This window comes from Camellia sinensis, chromosome 9, assembly GCF_055761805.1.
Source record: "Camellia sinensis isolate YWXY chromosome 9, ASM5576180v1, whole genome shotgun sequence".
NCBI lineage: Eukaryota > Viridiplantae > Streptophyta > Magnoliopsida > Ericales > Theaceae > Camellia > Camellia sinensis.
In genome coordinates, this window is record NC_138969.1 from 58156423 (window position 1) to 58176057 (window position 19635).

The following is a 19635-nucleotide window of genomic DNA, read 5'->3' on the forward strand; positions in this document are numbered from 1 at the left end:
CATTGATTCTTTAGGAAACAAAAGCGTTAACACAGCTTCAGAAAGTCAAAAACACCAAAATGGGGTTCTCCCATTATATATAAATGATTTTACAATCTTTTGATCCAGATTCTGTGTCGTAGTGGTCATGCTTTCAATTAATGTTTGAAATATGGTTTGTAAAATGTGGGCAGTCATGCATCAGTTGGTAATTTTGGCATCTAGTACAAATGGGTGTTTATTTAATGCAAATTGTTATTTGTTATTAAGCCTTTGTTGCTTACTAATGCAACACGTAGAAGCATTGCATCTTAATTTTTATTTTGTTTCTCATTTCAATCCCTATAGTGAATTGGAAACATGTGATCACTTCAATTGTATGCTGGACTTTAATGGTTTCCCTGCTTTTCTACCTATCCACAGTGTTTGGGTCTGTCCAAATGCTTAGACTCTATGGTGTTCCCTACATGGTAAGTCAAACACATTCCATTCCCAAAGTGTTCCTAGAATTCCATCTGATAAAAAGAACGAATTTCAAATGCTCTAAATACTTCAATTCCATTTGATTCAATCTTGTCGCACATTTATCACAGATTTTTGTTATGTGGTTGGATACCGTTACTTGCATCACCATGGAAAAGAACAAAAGCTTCCTTGGTACCGCGGAAAGGTACTAGCAATTTTTTGTTCTCGGTTTTTCCAAATATGCTTAGTTTTAATCAATTCAGAAAAAAAAAACAAAAAGAAAAAAAAAAAAAAACCTTCCCCCATTCTTGTGTTTCTCTCTAGAGAGGTTGTGTATTTAATGTTGCTATTTTAATTGGTGGTTGTTGCTGTTAGAGATACTTTTACATGGGATTATTGCTTATTTTTTGCTTATGGGATTACTGCTTGTCCTTGCTGTTGAATTTGGAGTTGTTGTTTTTTGTTTTTATTTTTTATTTTTTGGTATTGAACATTTGGAATTATGTTATGGATGTGCCTATTTGGAATCTTATGTTATTGATGTCCCTCTCTCACTCTCTACATTCTTCTGTATCGGAAACCTGTTGCGTAACCATCTAAAATTGTCTTCCTGAACCAATATATTATGAACATTCATGTTGTTTTATATGTGGGTGTGTATCTATATAATTATTTGACTTTAGATTTTGAATGTTTCATATGTTGATAATGAATGTCTAGTTGCTTAGTTTCTCTTATGCGGGTTTGCTTGTTACCAGTTTGACGTATTGTCTTCCCTTCATCCTACTCCAGCAGTTTGTGGGTTTCCTATAGAAGAGGCACGTGTTCTAATTGCAGAAACTGGTACATGTATATTGCTATATTATTTATGTTCTTCAATCTATGTTCTATGGCTTGTTTACATCCATGTGAAATTTTTAACATGAGACATAATTCAATTCCTGATTAAAGTTGAACAAGAAAGGAATCAATGATCTGAAGAAAGTATACATACTTATCTTGCCTAGACGGAATCATATATCATGATTTACACTTCCCTGTAAAGCTTATGTGTTTACTGTCCATTAGTGCGACTCGTCTAATTTGAAGTACATATAACAGTGATAAAATTTGCACTATTAATGAATTCAATCTTTACTCTAGAACACTAGATTTAGCCAGACTAACATTGGTCATATTATTGTCCTTATGGTTTTGGTTCCACTTCCTGATGTGTTTTGGCAAAAGACCTCTGGTTTATTTTGAGTAATGATGCTCAATTCCTAACTGATGCAGCAGAGGATGGACTTGTATCAAGTCATAGACAAAGAAATTTAAAGTGGTATCTAAATTTTTACTTTGATTGAAGGAAATTCAATCATTCTCATTCGGAAATTTCAAGTGTTATCTGAATTTTTACTTTGACATAGACAAAGAAATTTAGGTCAACACTTTGAAGATGGAATGTTGAGTAATCTAAAATTTAGGAATGTTACAAGGAAAACTAGTTCAGGCTGTAAACCACCACACTTTCAAACACAATCTCATATAATTAGGATTATTGTAAGGTTGGATGGACTTTATCTCAATTTGTTTTGATATATCATTAAAAACTCAAATGGACCTGCTAAATGTGAAATAGGAGAACACCAAATATGTTCATTGACTGTAGCTAGTCCATCTGTTCTACTTGCTGGTGGGGAAGAACCACAACAGCATAGGCACCAGTTTCATTATTTTCAAACTGATCAATTTTCCTCCTCATCCTCTGGATCTACTATAATACCGGGAAATCGTCAAGGAATATATGTTCATAATCGGTAGTGATAATTAGCTGAATTTGTTGTTTTATTATTTACTATATTCTCATTATTTTGTCTGTAAGTTTTCTGAAGCATTTCTAAACAAATTTTCTGAACCAGAGTCTAAGTGTGCTACTTTTTTACTTTTACAGAGGTTTGGTCCATGAAAGATGATTGTTTTGGGTGGAATGGTAAAGTTCAACCTCCGACTTTTGCCAAAGGACTTATACCAGAAACGAGGATCCAGAGCAACTAATGGAGAAAGGAGATTTTATCTCACTGGCCTTAAGCAGTTGGGTCAGGGCCTAGTTGAGTCATCAATTAGTAAGTTCTACTGCATTACTAATTACTATAGCCCTATTTCCTTCACATTATGGTGTAAATAATATTATTTCCTTATTTTGTTAATCTGTGTTGCAACTTGCATTGCAATATATCATTTGGGAGGTTTTTTTATTATTATTTATTTTTATATCATTCTGTGACTTCGGTTGGATACATTGGCCTGTGCGCAAGTCATGCTTGGTTCAAAACTCATCTAGTTCACAATAATTGTGTATATTTTTTGGGTCAATAAATAAGATTTTGTTGCCTATTCATCTTGTTTCAGTTATGTTTCATTAGTACATGTTGCAATTTTATTATTTATTGGTGGTTCATGAACATTGTGAATCAGGATTTTAATTGTTTTGATCTATTACTTACTTCAAATTTTATGCATCAGGTTTGTGATTACGTCCCGCCTCCGTCAATTAACAATAGTATTAAGGTTGGTGCAACATTGTATATCTTTTACATTTGCATATATGGCATGTTGCAGATGCATACATGTTAGAAAATTAAAAAAAAAAAGGAAAAAGATTTTAGGATCACTTTATTTTATGTACAGAGAATTTTAACGTTGACTTTTGAATTTTGGTCACAAGTCATTTATAATTTATGATTATAATTTGCTAACTTTTTATTTTTTTATATTTTTTTTGGGTTAGTTTCTTTATTTTTTTTAATATTATTGATTCCAGTGTTTTTTTGTAGGAGCATTGGCCAACTTGTTCATTGAAATAAGCATTGGCCCATGAGCCTTATGGAAATTGTAGCCTTATGGAAGAGGAATTAAAATTGTTTGGTTTATTTTTAGTTTATGTGCTTGTGTAAAGAATCCTTGACTTTCAGATTTGATTTTATTTAGCTAATAGTGCAATTTGAAAATTGAATCGTTATTTTGCATTTTGTATTTTTTTTTTTTTTTTTTTTGAGGAGCTTTATTTTGCAGATTTAGTGCAATTGAAATTATACATTTTCTTTTTATATAAATTGCAGTGCTATATTGTTTTTTTTTTTTTAAAAAAGGAGAAAAGATGGTGCTTTTTTAAAAAAACGTCGGTAAATGTCGTCATACGATGTCAGCATTAACTGTGACAGTTTCACATAACGAAATGTATGAGAATTTATGACGTTTTAAAAAATGCCGGTTAAAGTCATTAGCGACGTTTTATAAACGTCGTATACCTAAGATGGCGGTCGTATCTGCGATGAAAGTTATAAATGCCGTCTTTATCCTTTAACGGTGTTTTGAAGACTTATAGTGGCATTTTTTAAACGTTGCTAATTCTGAAAATTCCTGCAGTGATACTTGCCTATGCCCACGAAGTTCAGTGACCGTTGGTTGTGTGCATAAAACTAGAATGAGGAAAATAAACGCCTTTCAAAATTTAAGCACTGAATGAATTTAGATATTTAATTAACCTCCATCCTTGTCTTGCTAGCAACACCAAATTGAACTCATTAAAATCTCTAAATCCCAACCCTCCTTGAAATTTTGACAACACCAGTTGATCCGAACTAACCCAGTGGATCTCTCTACCATCAAGATCTCCTCTCCACCAAAACCTACAAATATAGGAATTCAATTTAGTGCAGAACCTTTTTGGGAAAGCAAAACAAGCCATAGCATATGAGGGAATCATCTGTACTACCACCTTTATCAAAGTTTCCCTTGCAGCTTGCGAGAGCAATTTCATCTTCCAACCCTGAAGTTTTGACAGCACTTTTTCAATGAGAAACTCATAGGCCTCCGCCTTTGACCTTCCCCAAAATGAGGGCAGCCCCAAGTATTTTGCATTTGAGTGTGAAACTTTAAGACCAGATAGAGCACAAATGGAACTACACAAACTTGGGGGGGACGTTGGAGGAGAATTATACACTTGACTTATCAAAATTAATCAATTGTCCTAATGCTTCACAATAAGTTGACAAGATTTCCAAAACTTTTTGACATTCAGAGACATCAACCTTTAGAAATAGACGCTTTGCCTTGCAATCTTGAATCCAGAAATTTGCCTTTTCCCTAAGGTTCTTAGAGAGAAGATTTGAGGGTACGTCTATAACCAAAATAAAGAGATACAGAGATACAGGATCCCCTTGGCGACGTCTACGGGTGGGAATAAAAGAGGCCTTTTTCTCGGCGTTAGCACATACTGAAAAGCTCATAGTTGATACAGAATCCATAACCCATTGGACCCACATCAGATGAAAACCCATCTTCTTTAAGACCGCGACCAAGAAATCCCATTTTATTCTATCATAAGCTTTATTGAAATCGAGCTTTATAGCCATGTGACCAATAGTCCCAACCTTCTTCTGTTTCAAAGAGTGAAAAGCTTCATGAGCTACTAGGATATTATCTTGGATCATCCTCCCAGGAACAAAAGCTGACTAGTTCGGAGAAATTAAGAGATCGAGGACTTTTTTCAGACGATTAGCCAAAATTTTGGTAATGATCTTAACACTAAAATTACAAAGACTAATTGGGCGGAAATGTGATAACTTTGAAGGGTTACCAACCTTTGGAATCAATACCAAATTCATTTTATCAAGCTCTTTAAGCATGTGCCCTCCCACAAAAAAGCTTTGAACAGCTTGACAAACCTGGTTGCTCACCACATCCCAATAGGTTTGGTAAAAGAACCAAGGAAAATCATTCAACCTCGGTGATTTAATAGCACCTAGCTAGAAAATAGCAGTTCGAACTTCTTCATCACAAATTGAAAGGGTCAACTGACGGTTCATCGCTTCTATCACAAGTGGCTGAACCATAGAGAGGGCTTCACTAAAATTTCTATCCCCTTCACTTGAAAACCATTGAGAGAAACACTCAAGCAAGTGGAAATTTATCTCTAATTCTGAATCCATCCAACCTCCATTCTCATCTTGTAGTCGAAGGATTTGATTTCTCTGACGACGTTGAATCATGGTGGCATGAAAGAAACTGGAGTTTTTATCCCCATAATTTAACCATCTAACCCTGGACCTATGATGTAGGTACATTTTTTGCTCTTGCAAGAAAATCTTCCAATTTTGATTTGATCTGATATTGAAATTTAGAATTTTTATCAGAAAACGATTGCGATTGGAGATTTGCCAAATCAACTTTCAGGCGAACGATCTGAAGTTGAAAACCATGTTTGTGCACAAAGGAGGTAATGGAGCCAAAAACATAATTCAATGTACCTATTGAGTTTTCCAAATCTAATAACTCAATCTGGCATATGTCATCTACACAATATGCAATAATCAAGTAAAACACAAAAACAATACATGGAAAACTATTTGGAAAAACAATCCCGGCACAGCCTATTAAATACAATATTAGTCATTAAATGTTACTTCATTGCTTATCATCTTCATAACCAGAATGTGATAAATAAGGAATTATGGTGGTTTGAATAATTCAATTTTCTACTTGTAGAACAAATAAAAATTCTTACAAATATACTTATTGTAGAGTTGGGATTAGAATGGAATCACTATATCCAATATCTTAAAGAATAGATAACATGCTTTTTACGAGGCAACTCATGCCAGTCCTACCCCTGTAACGATAAAAGTACAATCCTTTGTAATGTCTTAAACTCAAACATTATTCCATTAAAATAAAGAAATTCAAAAGAGAAAGAACAGAAAACAAAAAAAATCATACAAATATATTTTTCACTTCAATCTTAACCTCAAAATTTATCGAGGATATAACTCAGTAATTGAAGCTTCATTGACCGACATATGGGTGGATTTACTTTTTGATTGACTGAACTCAGATACCACATAATTATTCTCTTGGAGTAATGGTATCTCTGAATTGATGGTACTAAGCGGAAAAGATGTTGGTTCTAAAGGTAATGAAAGAGTAAGAGAAAAGCTATTAAGCATGACAACAACAGAAGCCATGGTTGGTCTTACAACTACATTTTCTTGTACACATAGCAACCCAATATGAATGCATCTCATTATTTCATGTATCGAACCTGAGCCATCCCTTAATGTAGGGTCTATCAAATTTGATATTGTTCCTTCTCGCCAAGTTTTCCAAGCCTACAAGAATCAGTATGTGAAATAAGCTTTTAGGGACTGTAAAATTTCATGGGACTTGTAAGTTGTCATTGATATTAATTCATACTTACATAACTTAAGAGGTCCTCTACATTATCCCCATTTTGGAAGCAATTATTCTTTTGACCACTCACAATTTCCAAAACTAAGACACCGAAACTAAACACATCTGATTTGACTGAAAATTGGCCATGCATTGCATACTCTGGAGCCATATATCCGCTGTAATGTTTAATATATTAGAGGCAATAATAGATTAGAGTAATGCAATGACTAAACTTTTATATCAAAAGATGTATATTAAACGACATGTCATTCTTGTATTGATTGAAACCAACTCTCTTTTATGACCTTATCTCTATAGTTACCAATTCTTAATGATTACAACAAAAATGGTTTGCTAAATATTTTTTTCTTATTCGAAGCATATTTTGTGTACCAAAACAATTATCGGCATATGAACCAAAACCATTTGGAAATGAACAATTATAGAATGTTGATTTTAATCATATGATGCAGGGAAAAATTTAGCACTTACTAGGTTCCCACGATTCTGCTTGTATTTCCTTGAGTTTCATCTAATACAAACAATCTTGCCATGCCAAAATCTGAAATTTTGGGGTTCATCTGTGCATCTAACAAAACATTGCTAGCTTTGAGATCACGATGAATAATTCGAAGTCGTGAATCTTCATGAAGATATAGAAGTCCACGAGAAAGGCCTCTTATGATCTTGTAACGCGTATCCCAATCCAATTGTGCACGATTAATGGGATCTACAAGTTTATTCATGTAGAAGGGTGAACTAAAACTCAAAATGGATTAAATCATCTAAAAATGTCCTTCAAGGATTCTAGTTTTAGGCTTTATCATGTGATGAAATGATATTTTGATCAGGATATATTTTCACTGTAGTGTCCTTCTTCAATGCAAAGCGATGACAATGCATATTTTAGGTATGTCAAGATGAAGTTGATAACAATGCAATGTATAGGAAAACAACACAACAATCATACTGAATATGAAGTTATCGAGGCTCGAGTTGGTCACAAACTCGTAAATAAGAATTCTTTCTATTCCTTCAAGGCAGAATCCCAATAGTCTAACCAAATTCCTGTGTTGAAGCTTGGCAACTAGCATAACCTCATTCTTAAATTCTAGTTCTCCTTGTCCAGAATCACTTGATAGCCTTTTCACAGCTATTTCTTGTCTGTTTGGAAGCCTACCCTGAAGATGAACAAAATTGATGTTAAATAAATTAAACTATTTTTAGCAAATATAAAATTTAATTTTAAACATGAAGAGGATCCATCATATTCATAATTGAATATTTAATTACCCAATAAACAACACCAAATCCACCTTGTCCGAGCTTATTAGCATCAGAGAAGTTATTTGTTGCAACACTAATAGTATCAAAGTCATATTGCAAGGATTCCACTGTGCTAATTTCATCCATATCCTTACAAACTGAAACAAGTTAATAATTATGTCAATAAAAGTTATAAATGAAAATATGGATCTTTCAGTAATGTTGATAACTTCCTTTAAATCATAACGTTAGCCATCTTACATGGTATACCGAATTAGCATTCTAAAATTTTCCACTGGCACATTAAGAAGTTATCTTTTAATTTCCTCGCCAAGATTTATTTTTGGCAAGAACATACTGAGATAATTGACATCATTAGAGTTGTTCTACTTTCTTTTTTTGATTTGTTAATGGTTTCAATTGAAACAAAATCATATTAAAGTCCACATAGAGGTCTAAATAAAACTATCTTAAACTTACGTTCAACATTCTTCTTTGGCTTCCTCTGCTTTCTCTTTCTTAAGAAGATGTAAATGCATACAGTAAGTACTATCATAAAAGAAATAATTGAAACAACAATAATGATGATTGTTCGAGTTGTATTATCACCCTTTCCTGCAAAAAAAAGAAATTCTCTCTCATTAAATCATGCTATAACTATGGATATTAAATGTTTGATGCAGATCTAAGTAAACAAGGATATATAGTTGTCGAGATCCATGAATTGCAACCAAAAAGAAAAACACACATGACCACGACATCTAGTTATTATCTTTTAGGACGTCTTTCAAGAATTATCCAAGCTTGACTACTAATTCTCCTAATAACTTAAAATTGGGTTAAATTCTTTTTTTTTTTCCCTTTGTGGTTTAGGGCTGGAGCATTCCCCCCCTATCATTCAATTATAGCCAAAAAGTCTCCATGTGATTTTGGACTAAAGTACTATTAAGCCATACCATAGGACTTCTTAAATTTTAAATTAAAATTAGATTAAAAATTTAGCAATTGCAATAAATAGTTAAATATTTAGGATTAATTGTGATATAAAATATGATTAAATTAAAATTAGAATAAAATTTAAGAATTATAGTAAATAATTAAGAATTAAGAATTTATAATTAACTGTGATTTAATTGAATTAATACTAGACATTATCAATTATGTATATGAGAGGTGAGAGAGAAAGAAAATAACCCAAAAAAAATAAAAAAAAATAGGGTTTGACGGTATTATAGTCATTTCACATCTATAGTTAATGGTGTTAACGGTTGCATTTTAGTCCAAAATCACATAGGAGGCATTTGGCTATTTTTAAAAGATAGAGGAGTAAAACACTATCAAGCCATACCATAGGACTTTTTAAATTTGAAGTAAAATGGTTCAATTTATTATAGTCTCTAATTCTCTCTCCTCTATGCTAGTTTGTCTCATTTGTGCTGAGTGATTTGAGTTTTACTAAATGAGAGTTGAGTGAAGGAGAACACAAATAGAGTGTGCTTTCGCTAATTATTTGTTGTTTGTGTAGTTGTGCTTTACATGGAGCTAAAGAGAGTCTTTTGAGGGTTGAGTGATGTTATAAAATTACAGAGAGAGGAAAAGAGTGAGAGAAAAAATAAACTCTGTATTAATCATTAGTAAATAAACAATGAATACAAGAATGCTTTATATAGAAGGAGAGACAGAATTAGGAATGGAAATCCTAAGTATGGCAATGAAAACAATTTGGACATAAATATGAAGAGAATATATACACTATATTTAACACACACATACACCTCCCTCAAGCTCAAGGTAGTAAGGCAGATATCAACTTGAACTTGGCAAGCAAATCAGAGTAGCGTACGTCCTGGAGGATGAGCCTTGGTAAAGATGTTAGCTGTCTGATCGACAGAGGTAACAAAGAGAAAGCGAACAGTGCCACGAGTAACATGCTGTCGTATGAAGTGACAATATATCTCAATATGCTTGGTGCGATTATGGGAGGAAGACATCATTATGTGCAATTTGAATGGCACTCTGTTTGTCACAATAGAGATTGGTGGCAGTAGGATGAGAAACTCCCATATCAAAAGGAAGCCAACGAAGCCATACTAGCTCGTGAGTAGTGTCAACAAGAGTACAATACTCATCCTCTATACTAGAATGAGCAGTAAGAGTTTGTTTCTTGCTATGCCAAGATGAGAGAGTCACCCAAGAAGAAGCAGAACCCTATACTAGAGTAGCGGTCGATAGGATCCCCTGTCCAATTTGTATCAGAAAATGTATATAACTGTAAAGAAGAGTGAGCGAAGCAGTGAAGACCATGAAACATAGTGGCTTTGAGATAGCGCAAAATGCGAACAAAAGCATCAAAGTGCAGAGAACGAGGAGCAACCATAAACTGACTGACAATGTGAACATCATAAGCAATGTCTGAACGAGTAACTGTGAGACAAACAAGACTGCCAATGAGCTAACGATGTAAAGTAGCATCAAACAACACATGACCATCAAGAGGTATGAGACGAGTCTGAGGATCAACTAGAGTAGAGGCAATCTTGCAATTAGTAAGACTAGCATGAGCCAATAAATCAGAGGTATACTTGGCCTAGAAGAGAAAATAACTAGAGGAATCATGAGAGATGGAAGTAGCTAAGAAAACACAAATCCTTCATCTCAAACTAATGACTAAGGAACTATTTAAGACTAGAGATACCTATTGTGTCATCCCCAGTGATGATCATATCATTCACATAGAGAAAAAGAAGAAGAATAGTACTATGCTCCGTCTTACAAATAAATAGGAAAGAATCATAAGCACTAGAGGAAAACTCGAAGTCACAAATGGTAGAATTAAACTTGGCAAACTAAGCCCAAGGAGCTTGTTTCAAACCATACAAAACATGATGAAATTTGCAGACTTTGGATAACGGAACAGAGGAACCAGAAGGAGGTTACATGTAAACTTCCTCAATGAGATCACCATTGAGAAAAACATTCTTAACATTCATTTAACAAAGATTCTAGTGGCAAGTAGCAGCAACTGCAAGTAAGCTGCGAACGGAAGTAAGACGAGCAACATAGAACAAAAGTCTTCTCATAGTCAATCCTATATTCTTGACTAAACCCTCGAACAACAAGACAAGCTTTGTAATGCTCAATAGAACTGTTAGAATGGGTCTTGATCTTGTAAACCGATTTGCAACTAACAGCACTTTTGCTTAGAGGAAGATCGACCACATCCCAAGTATGAGTTTTATCAAAAGCCTGCAGTTCATCAGTCATAGCTTGTTACCACAGAGGATTAGAACAAACCGCTTGATAGGAAGTAGGTTCATGAGAAGAAAAAGTAGTGGAACCAACAATGAAATAAGAAAGAAGTACAAAAGGTTAGGTTTCCCGAGTACAATAACGAAGAGGTACCTCTGGTGCAAAATATGATGTATTGAAATCAAGGGATACATGAGGCTCACTAGGAGAGAGAATGAGGACTGGACTAGGAGCAAGAGCAAGCTCAAGATCCATGAGTGGTGCCGCAAGACTAGATGATGGAGCAGAATCCTCAAGATGGGCCAGAATCATCATGTCAGAAGTGGCATCTGTATCAAGCTAATCAAACAAAAAAGAAGGATATGTAAAGAATGATGTAGTGAGAGGAGTGGATAAATGAAACTTAGATGTAGAAAAGAACATCTTGTGTTCCCAAAATACCACATAACGAGAGACAGGGAGACGACGAAAAAGACGATCCCAACAACAATAACCTTTATGTTCAATCCATACCCCCAAGAAGCAACACAACCGGGTGTGAGGTTCTAATTTGGTACGCTCGTGTGATTGAAGAAGAATAAAATAAGCACATCCAAACACACACACGAAGACTAGTATAAGTAGGAGATATGACATACAAATGCTCATATGGGGTTTGATTTTTTATAGCCGAGGAAGAGACACGGTTGATAGTATAGACGGTTGTGAGAGCAGCTTCCCCTTAAAAAATGTTCATGACAAGAAGAAGATATTAAAAGGGCACAGACAGTATCTAACATATGGTGATATTTGTGCTTAAGCACAACCATTTTGTTGGGAGGTACCAGGACAAGAATAGTGAGAAAGAGTGCCATTTTGACCCCCCAAAAAAAAAATTCTCAATAAATGGGTTTCTTTGTATTTCTATGCATTATTAGGACAAAAAATTTTGATGGTGAAAGAAAACTAAGTTTTGACCATTCGTGAAAAATCATAAGCGAGATTTCATAAGAAATAACCAGGTAAAACAAGTGAAATCATCAACAAATATGACAGCATTTACATCTCAACATGGTGGCATTAGATGAAGGTCCCCAAACATCAGAATATATGAGATCAAAAGGTGCAGGAGACATAGAAAAACTAATATTAAATAGTAAAGCAGGTTGTTTTGCAAGTTGACAAGATAGACAATCTACTTTATTATTTGGAACAAGACCTAATTGACCACTCGAAACTAGAGATTGTAAATGACCAAATGATACATGACCTAACCGAGAGTACCATATACCAAGAGGAGAACTAGCAGTAGTAGAAGCATCAGTCTAGACAGAAGCATGACTGGATGAGGGAATATGAAGATGGATGGGCTCATACAGATGTCCATGTCTACAATCTATCCTAAGAGTCTGTCTATTTTCAGATCCTGTACAACACAACCAGTTAGAGAAAAGAGAACAGTGATACCAAGATCACAGAGTTAACCAATAGAAATAAGATTAAGGATAAGGTTTGGGATTAGATAAATGTGAAGAAGAGAGACATTAGAAGTGAAAATATGACCTATATGACCAACATGCATTTGGGAACCATCAGCAATGTGAGTAACAGGTAAAATAGAAGAAAATGTAGTGGACGAGAAACGTTTAAGGTCAGAGGTCATATGGTTGTAGTAAGTTAAATCAAAATACCAAGAAGAAATACCTAGAGTGACTGAAAGAGTAGTAAAGGGTGTACCAGAAGTAAAGGTGAAAAGAACCTTTTTCACTATGGCTTCAATATCATGACAAGTGTAGGTTGGTGAAGGTTCAGGAGTAGCAGAAGAGCCACCTAGAGAATGTTGAGCATGTAGCTGGCGATTAGTAGCAACGAAGGCAAAGTGAGCCAAAGAGTGATGTTGACTATGAGTCGTAAGTAGTCTAGCAAAGCCACCGTGCTGATAAGAGTTGTTTGAATGATCCATTGAGTGAGCAAAATAGGAATCACAAAGAGAGATCAATGGTGTCGGAGTATAACTGGGTAAAACAAAGTGTACCAGTGAATCTAGAGGGTCGGAAATAGTTGGTACCGGCTAAATCGACTCAAAAATAGATGTCCAGGTGCAAAAATAAGCCAATGATAAGGTGTGGCGCACAATAGTAAAGGAGGGTGCGGCGCACGATAACGACAAAGGCACAGGGGCATTGCAGCTGAGGCGTGACGCACGATAATAGAGAAGGTGCGTGTCGCACAATTGTAGCAAAGGCATAGGGGTGCTGAGGTGGATATTAGCGATGACGTGCACAAAAGCACGAAAGTTGGCGTTAGATAGGGCTGATGTTGGATGACATCAGCAATGAAGGCACATAGGAGTGGCAAGGCCGAGACAACGCAGCGTAAAAGGCTAGAACGCGGCTAGGGCTTATGTCAACAACACAGAATGCTAAGAGAGAGCACATGAATGCGTGTGGAGAGCATGGCGACAAGGAGACATGACATGTCTCTTTTTGGGTAGCACGTGAGGGCGTGCTCGAGGTCTAATAAAGATGTTGTTGGTGGCGTTGACTTCATCTTGAGAAGACGAACAGTCTGGTGTAGTCAAATGGTTAAAATAGTAATGATACGCGAAAACAGTATGATCTAATGGTTTGATAATGATAAAAGTTATAATGCTGCTGAAGAATGGACGAGGAGTCTAGGAGAAAAACCTAAGCTTTGATACTATGTTATAATATTAGAGAGAGAGGAAAAGAGTGAGAGAAAAAAGAAACTCTATATTAATCATTAGAAAATAAACAATGAATACAAGACTCCTTTGTATAGGAGGAGAGAGAGGTTTTTTTTTTTTTTTGGTGAACAACGGGCTAGAGGAGAGAGAGTTAGGCATGGTAATTCTAAGTATGACAATGAGTACAATATGGACATAATTATGAAGAGAATATATATACTATATTTAATAAGTGATTTGAGCCACACATTTATATGATGTTATGTGGTTAAATATTGTGGATTAAGTGAATTTATCCCCTATAAGAGTGGTGTACTAATATTTAAATATATAATCCCTCTTTATATGCAAGCTAAGAAAGCTATTACAGAGTGTTGTGAGTTCCAATATTGTGGATTGACTAAAGAGAGCCCATATAATGAGTGTCTAATCCTAGTGTTGCGGTGTGGTTTGTGTTACCCTATCCTTGGTAATACTTACATTCTGCTTCATTGTTGACAGGGTTACTTGAGTTCTAAAGGTATGGAATTGATGTCTGGTTGTGGCTACAATTTGTACTCTTCCATGGATGCAATTGGTTACTTGATTTGTGAAGGCAAGAAGTTAATGAAAGGTGGTGGCTGCAATGTGTGCCCTTCCATGGAATCAATGGTGGTGAATACTCTTTGGATCTTGTAGGATGCTCGTGATCCTCAACTAGCCACCTGAAAAGGAATGAATACTCAGGTCGGGGGTGCCGGAATTAGCACTCCGACGGATAAGTCAGTGTATACTCTCTTGGTTGCTTATATTTCAAGTTAAACTTACTTGTTCTCTCATATCTTTCTTTGGCTGATGATTCTCTATTTATATTTTTCTTTTGGGCCTCAGGGTCGGGCCTACCCTTAATCCATTGCACGTTTATGTATTCGGCCTTAGTTCGATTGGTTCCACGGCCGATTACTATATTCGGCTTTGGAATCATCCAAGATGAAGCCGAATACAAATTTCGTCATTGACTGTCATCATATCGTTATTCGGCTTTATTGCCTCCATAATATCCGGCTCCCACAGTAGACATTATAATTATGTATATGAGAGGTGAGAGAGAAAGAAAACAACCAAAAAAATAGGATTTGACAGTGTCATCACTACAACAAAAAGCAGTTTTAGCGACCAAAAATGCAAATTTCGTCGCTGAAAGTAGGACAATTGGCGACTAAAATTGAATTAGTAGCCAAAAGTGAAGATAGCCAAAGTGAAGACTTTTGGCGACTAAAACAGTTTAGTAGCCAAATGTATACTTATTGGCGACTAAAAATCAGTTTAGTCGCTGATTATATGGGTTTTAGCGACTAAAACAATTTTAGTAGCCAAAAGTGAAGGTTTTTGGCGACTAAAAGAAATTAGTAGCCAAAAGCATAGGTTTTCGCGACTAAAAAATGGTTTGGTCGCCGATTGTAGGTGTTTTACCGACAAAAAAAAATTTTGTAGCCAAAAGTAAAGATTTTTGGCAACTAAAAAAAATTTAGTAGCTAAAAGTGGACAATTGGCGACTAAAATTGAGTTTAGTCGGCAAAAGTGGCGGCTTTGGCGACTAAAAATCAGTATAGTCGCCGAAAGTGGTTATTTTTAGGCGGAAATTAATTTTTTTAGCGACTAAATTATTGGTAGTAGCCAAAACTAAGGTTTTTGGCGACTAAAAAAAAAATTAGTCACCAAAAGTGGCTCCTTTTTTTTTAAATAAATTATATTGAATAAAAATAATTATGTTTATAAATATAGGTTAATATTAATACGGGTCAATAAACTATATAAATAATATATTTTGCATATATATTCATGTGGTGTTATTGTGGCATAGTGGAGAGAGTGTGTTGGTAGAGGTTTAGAATGTGGAAGGTTGGTGGGTCCAAAACTTGGGAAGAGCAGAGGGTAATTTTTTTTTTTAATTTTCTGAAATAAGCTTTTGGAGACTAAAATGGGTGGTCTCCAAAAGCTTCAGTATTGGCGACAAAAAAAAAGTCGGCAAATGTATAAATTAAAAAAAAATAATTCACTATTGGCGACTAAAAATTTAATCGCCAAATGTCTAATTTAAAAAATATAAATGGGCTTTGGCGACGAAAATTTTAGTCGCTACAGACTTGGTTTTTGGGCGACTAAAAGTTTGTTAGTCGCCAATATCTTTCGCGACAGTTTTCCAGCGACCAAGGCGGCGACTAACAAATTTAGTCGGGGAAACTTAAAACCCGACTTTTAGCGACTAAAAATTCACTTTTGGCGACTAAAAATTTAATCGTCAAATGTATTTTTTCTTGTAGTGCATAGTCATTTGATATCTTTAGTTAACGGTATTAATGGTTACATTTTAGTCTAAAAGAACATAGGGGGCATTTAGCTATTTTTAAAAGATAGGAAAGCAAAGCACTATCAAGTCATACCACACAGGACTTCTTAAATTTTAAGTAAAATGGTTTAATTCATCATAGTTTCGAATTCTCTCTCCTTTGTGCCATTTTATCTCACATGTGGTGATGCATACATACATTCAAGCATGTAAAAGGAGCACAATGCAACTTTGGAAAGAAATTTGTTGGAGGAAACTTGAATGTATGACCACCCACGATTTGATCTCTAATCCCATATTACATCACTAATTGTACGAAAAAGCTTAAATTGTCAAGAAGATTTGGTGAGAACTCATTTACAGAATTATATTATAAACAGGACACTGTTATTTTTTTTCGTGCACGAAGGACAAACAGGGTGATTTTTTCTTGTGTTCAAATAAATTGTGCATCATCTATGTTGTTTGAAACTCTGCATACAAAAAAATTATGATTTACTATTTCAATATGTTCACGACCCAAAAAAATATAAAAAAGTCTCACTTTGATTTTTCGCTTCAGGCCTCACATGCGGTTGAGCCGGCCCGGCTGGTGGTGATAGTGGTGGTGGTGAATCAGTTGGAATCTCATTAAAGAAACTGTAGGTCTCAAACCGAAAATTACAACTTGGTGTAGCAAATCTCCCCCCTTGTTTCCCAGCACAAAAGCTTGGAATAGCTTCAATAGCCTTGGTTAGACAATCACCGCATTGCTGCTCAGATAAATCAGGGGTGCACTGCTCAAGTCCATAAATAGTTTTGAACTCCGGAGCAGTTGTGTTTCCGGCCGCAAACTTGCGACGAAGGTCTCCTGACGAAGCCTGGCTTCGAAGCCTGTCCAACAAGGTTCTCAGATCATTATTGAATTGTTCCAAGCTTGTATTTTTTACATAATTTTGATTCGGCTGGAAAAAAGGGGGATTGTCTGTCACAGTGCCATTTATGTAGTTGTTCGAGTATCGCAGCATACAAAGCTCGTACCATCCAATGGCCTCCTTTTGGTTAGGACAAACTTGTATGAGCTTACTAGTGGCGTTATTGATACAACTACGACAGGTCTCGAGCTGAACGTCTCCTCTGCAAAGCACAATCGCATTAACTCTGTCAGAGTTTTCGCCAACTGAGGAACTGTAAAACCCATATTTATCGGTGTTAGATGATAGAGAGGAGAGGAGGGTGTTGAGGTTGGTCTGGTATGTGCTATTACTGGTGTAATTACTGGTTTCGGTACAAGAGTTGAATAACAAGTCAGGCTGGGCAATGGTGAGACCAACAACATTTGTGAGAAAGAGAGAAAGGAAGAGGGGCTGACTTCCAGAACCCATTTTTCAGTGTATACACACAATATGGTCAGGGCTTACAGTAGCACAATTCTGGTCAAGATTTATGAACTAGAGGATTGAGTACAAAGTTGCTTTGGTTTTTAAAACTATATAAGCAAAAGAGGAGGCAGCTCTTGACGGGTGCTGTTTGGGTCGTTGAGATGGATTTCTTATCTCCCCACTCTAAGCTATGGAAATAAGAAACTTGCTGAACGAGTCTTATCTTGATGAATTTTTTAAATTACAACGTATAAATTATTTATAAAAACTAAAAAATAAAAAATAAATCGATCTAATAATCGTAGATTCGTTAATTTATTATATTTGTCTTCTAAAATATAAATGGTTTAGCTTTTAAATAATATTTGTCACTATTTTTTTTGTCAACTAAATATTATAAACTAACATGTTTACGATTATCAGATTGATTTAACTTTTTTCATGGGTATCTATACGTTATGGTCTACAAAATTAACGGTTTGAATCATTGAGATGAGACCTATTGTGCACTCCTTTGACCTAAATAGTACTGAGTACTGACCAATCTACGAAGTAGATTGGAGAGGAGTTGCCTCCAAATCATGGTTAGTTTTAAAAGTAAATTTGTGGTGAAGCAGGTTATCAAGAATATTATATTTTGTTTCAAAGTTTGGAATATGATGATCTGGAATTACATTTGCGCTCCATTTAAATAGATGTGAATTTTAAATCAAATGTTATGATATTGGATATTATAAAACTATTAAAGAGTAAGTTATTATAGGTGGATAGAAAAACAAGAAATGATATATATATTGTAGTAATTATGAAAATCCAAAATTACGATACCATTTTTCTTTTTAAATTACTTGTCATCCAAATATATAGTTAGGGTTGAATTTTTTTCAAGTTCAAATATGAACTTAAGAGAACTTTAGTGGCACGTGGACTTTACCATAGGTCCAGTTTCAATAATTTGAACTGTTTATTTTGTAGAACACTTCGTATATGTTATTCATAGAAAAAAAATTAAATTAATTCGATTATCGTAATTTTTTTATTTTATCATATTTGTATTTACAAAATTGAATAGTGTATTTTGAAAAACATATGTTGTCCATTTGTTTTTCTATAGACAAATGCGATTAAAATAAAAAGATTATGATTATCGGATAGACTTAATTATTTTCATGAATGATATATACATTGAAGATATAAACAATTCGCATCATCAAAATTAAATCTATAAGGAGTCTTACAAGTTCCTCAAATTCTCCCAATTTGATGCAAGCATTTAAGTTCAATATGATTTATTGTTAATAATAGACGTTTGTTGTCTTTGATTAATTAACTTGTCTACAGGAAAAACGTACCTTTCATCCTTGTGTTTCCAGTTTTGTACTTTATTATTGGTTCCATCAATAGAAACTTTTTTTTGCTGATTAAAAAAAAAAAGAAAAAGAAAAAGAAAAAGAAAAAGAAAGAGAAAGAAGAGTAAACAACTACTCTTCTTTCTTTAAAGATATTATAATACTGGATCGAATATCCCCAATTACAAATCATGTGGCTAGTTAAGGAAGGCACGCCATCAATTAAAAATAGATTATTTAATGAATTAAGTACTATCTATAAAGTAGTAAATAATTGAAATAGATTAATGAACGAATAAATAAACCTCATTCACCTTCACTAGGTAAAGACAGTTTGAAATTCTAAACATTATTAATGCTTTGTTCACGCCACGCTGATCAATAAAATGTTGTCCTATGTCCACGTCAATGAAAGTGATAAATTATAGTAAAACTTTTAATGTCATTTGAATGATGATAAACTTGTGCGAACTAAATGAGGATTGACAATTGTATAGTCACAAGTAACAGCAAAATCACTTGTTGTCTTTTGGTGTCCAAGATTTCTTAGACAAACTAATTAGGAAACCGCGAGTTTAATTTACTTAACAAAGCCTAATATTGCAGAAACAATGATTGTTGAATCATTTATTGTGAAATCTTACAATCCTACAATTTTAATTGCATCAAACGATTCGGATTACATTTAGATTTTTCTTTAATGATTTTAAAATTATTTAACGTAAATTATCATTATTG

The 19635-nt window shown here is 34.5% G+C and overlaps 1 protein-coding gene and 1 long non-coding RNA gene across 2 annotated transcripts; one reads left to right on the plus strand and one right to left on the minus strand.

Annotated features, from left to right (window-relative positions):
• Positions 1–2949: 2949 nt before the first annotated feature.
• LOC145799096 (uncharacterized) lies at positions 2950–3450 on the plus strand. The gene is made up of 2 exons (XR_014341100.1): positions 2950–2994; positions 3261–3450. It is a non-coding gene; the product is annotated as an uncharacterized LOC145799096 (long non-coding RNA).
• A 2789-nt stretch (positions 3451–6239) lies between these two features.
• On the minus strand, positions 6240–17783 carry LOC114311080 (cysteine-rich receptor-like protein kinase 29). The gene is made up of 7 exons (XM_028257156.2): positions 16732–17783; positions 8404–8538; positions 7951–8081; positions 7628–7838; positions 7150–7387; positions 6683–6833; positions 6240–6593 (listed from the first exon to the last, which is right to left on the minus strand). Exons 1-7 carry the CDS (start codon positions 17549–17551, stop codon positions 6240–6242), a joined length of 2040 nt encoding a protein of 679 aa, XP_028112957.2. The 5' UTR covers positions 17552–17783.
• Positions 17784–19635: the final 1852 nt, after the last annotated feature.

What these genes read in the sequence shown, in the direction of transcription:
- LOC114311080 (XM_028257156.2), bottom strand. Translation starts at nt 17,551, where the DNA reads ATGGGTTCTGGAAGTCAGCCCCTCTTCCTTTCTCTCTTTCTCACAAAT. An exon ending in CCTCGATAACTTCATATTCA is followed by an intron (nt 7,388 to 7,627) that starts GTATGATTGTTG and finishes ATAAACTTGTAG; the next exon opens with ATCCCATTAATCGTGCACAA. An exon ending in TAGAGGACCTCTTAAGTTAT is followed by an intron (nt 6,594 to 6,682) that starts GTAAGTATGAAT and finishes TGATTCTTGTAG; the next exon opens with GCTTGGAAAACTTGGCGAGA.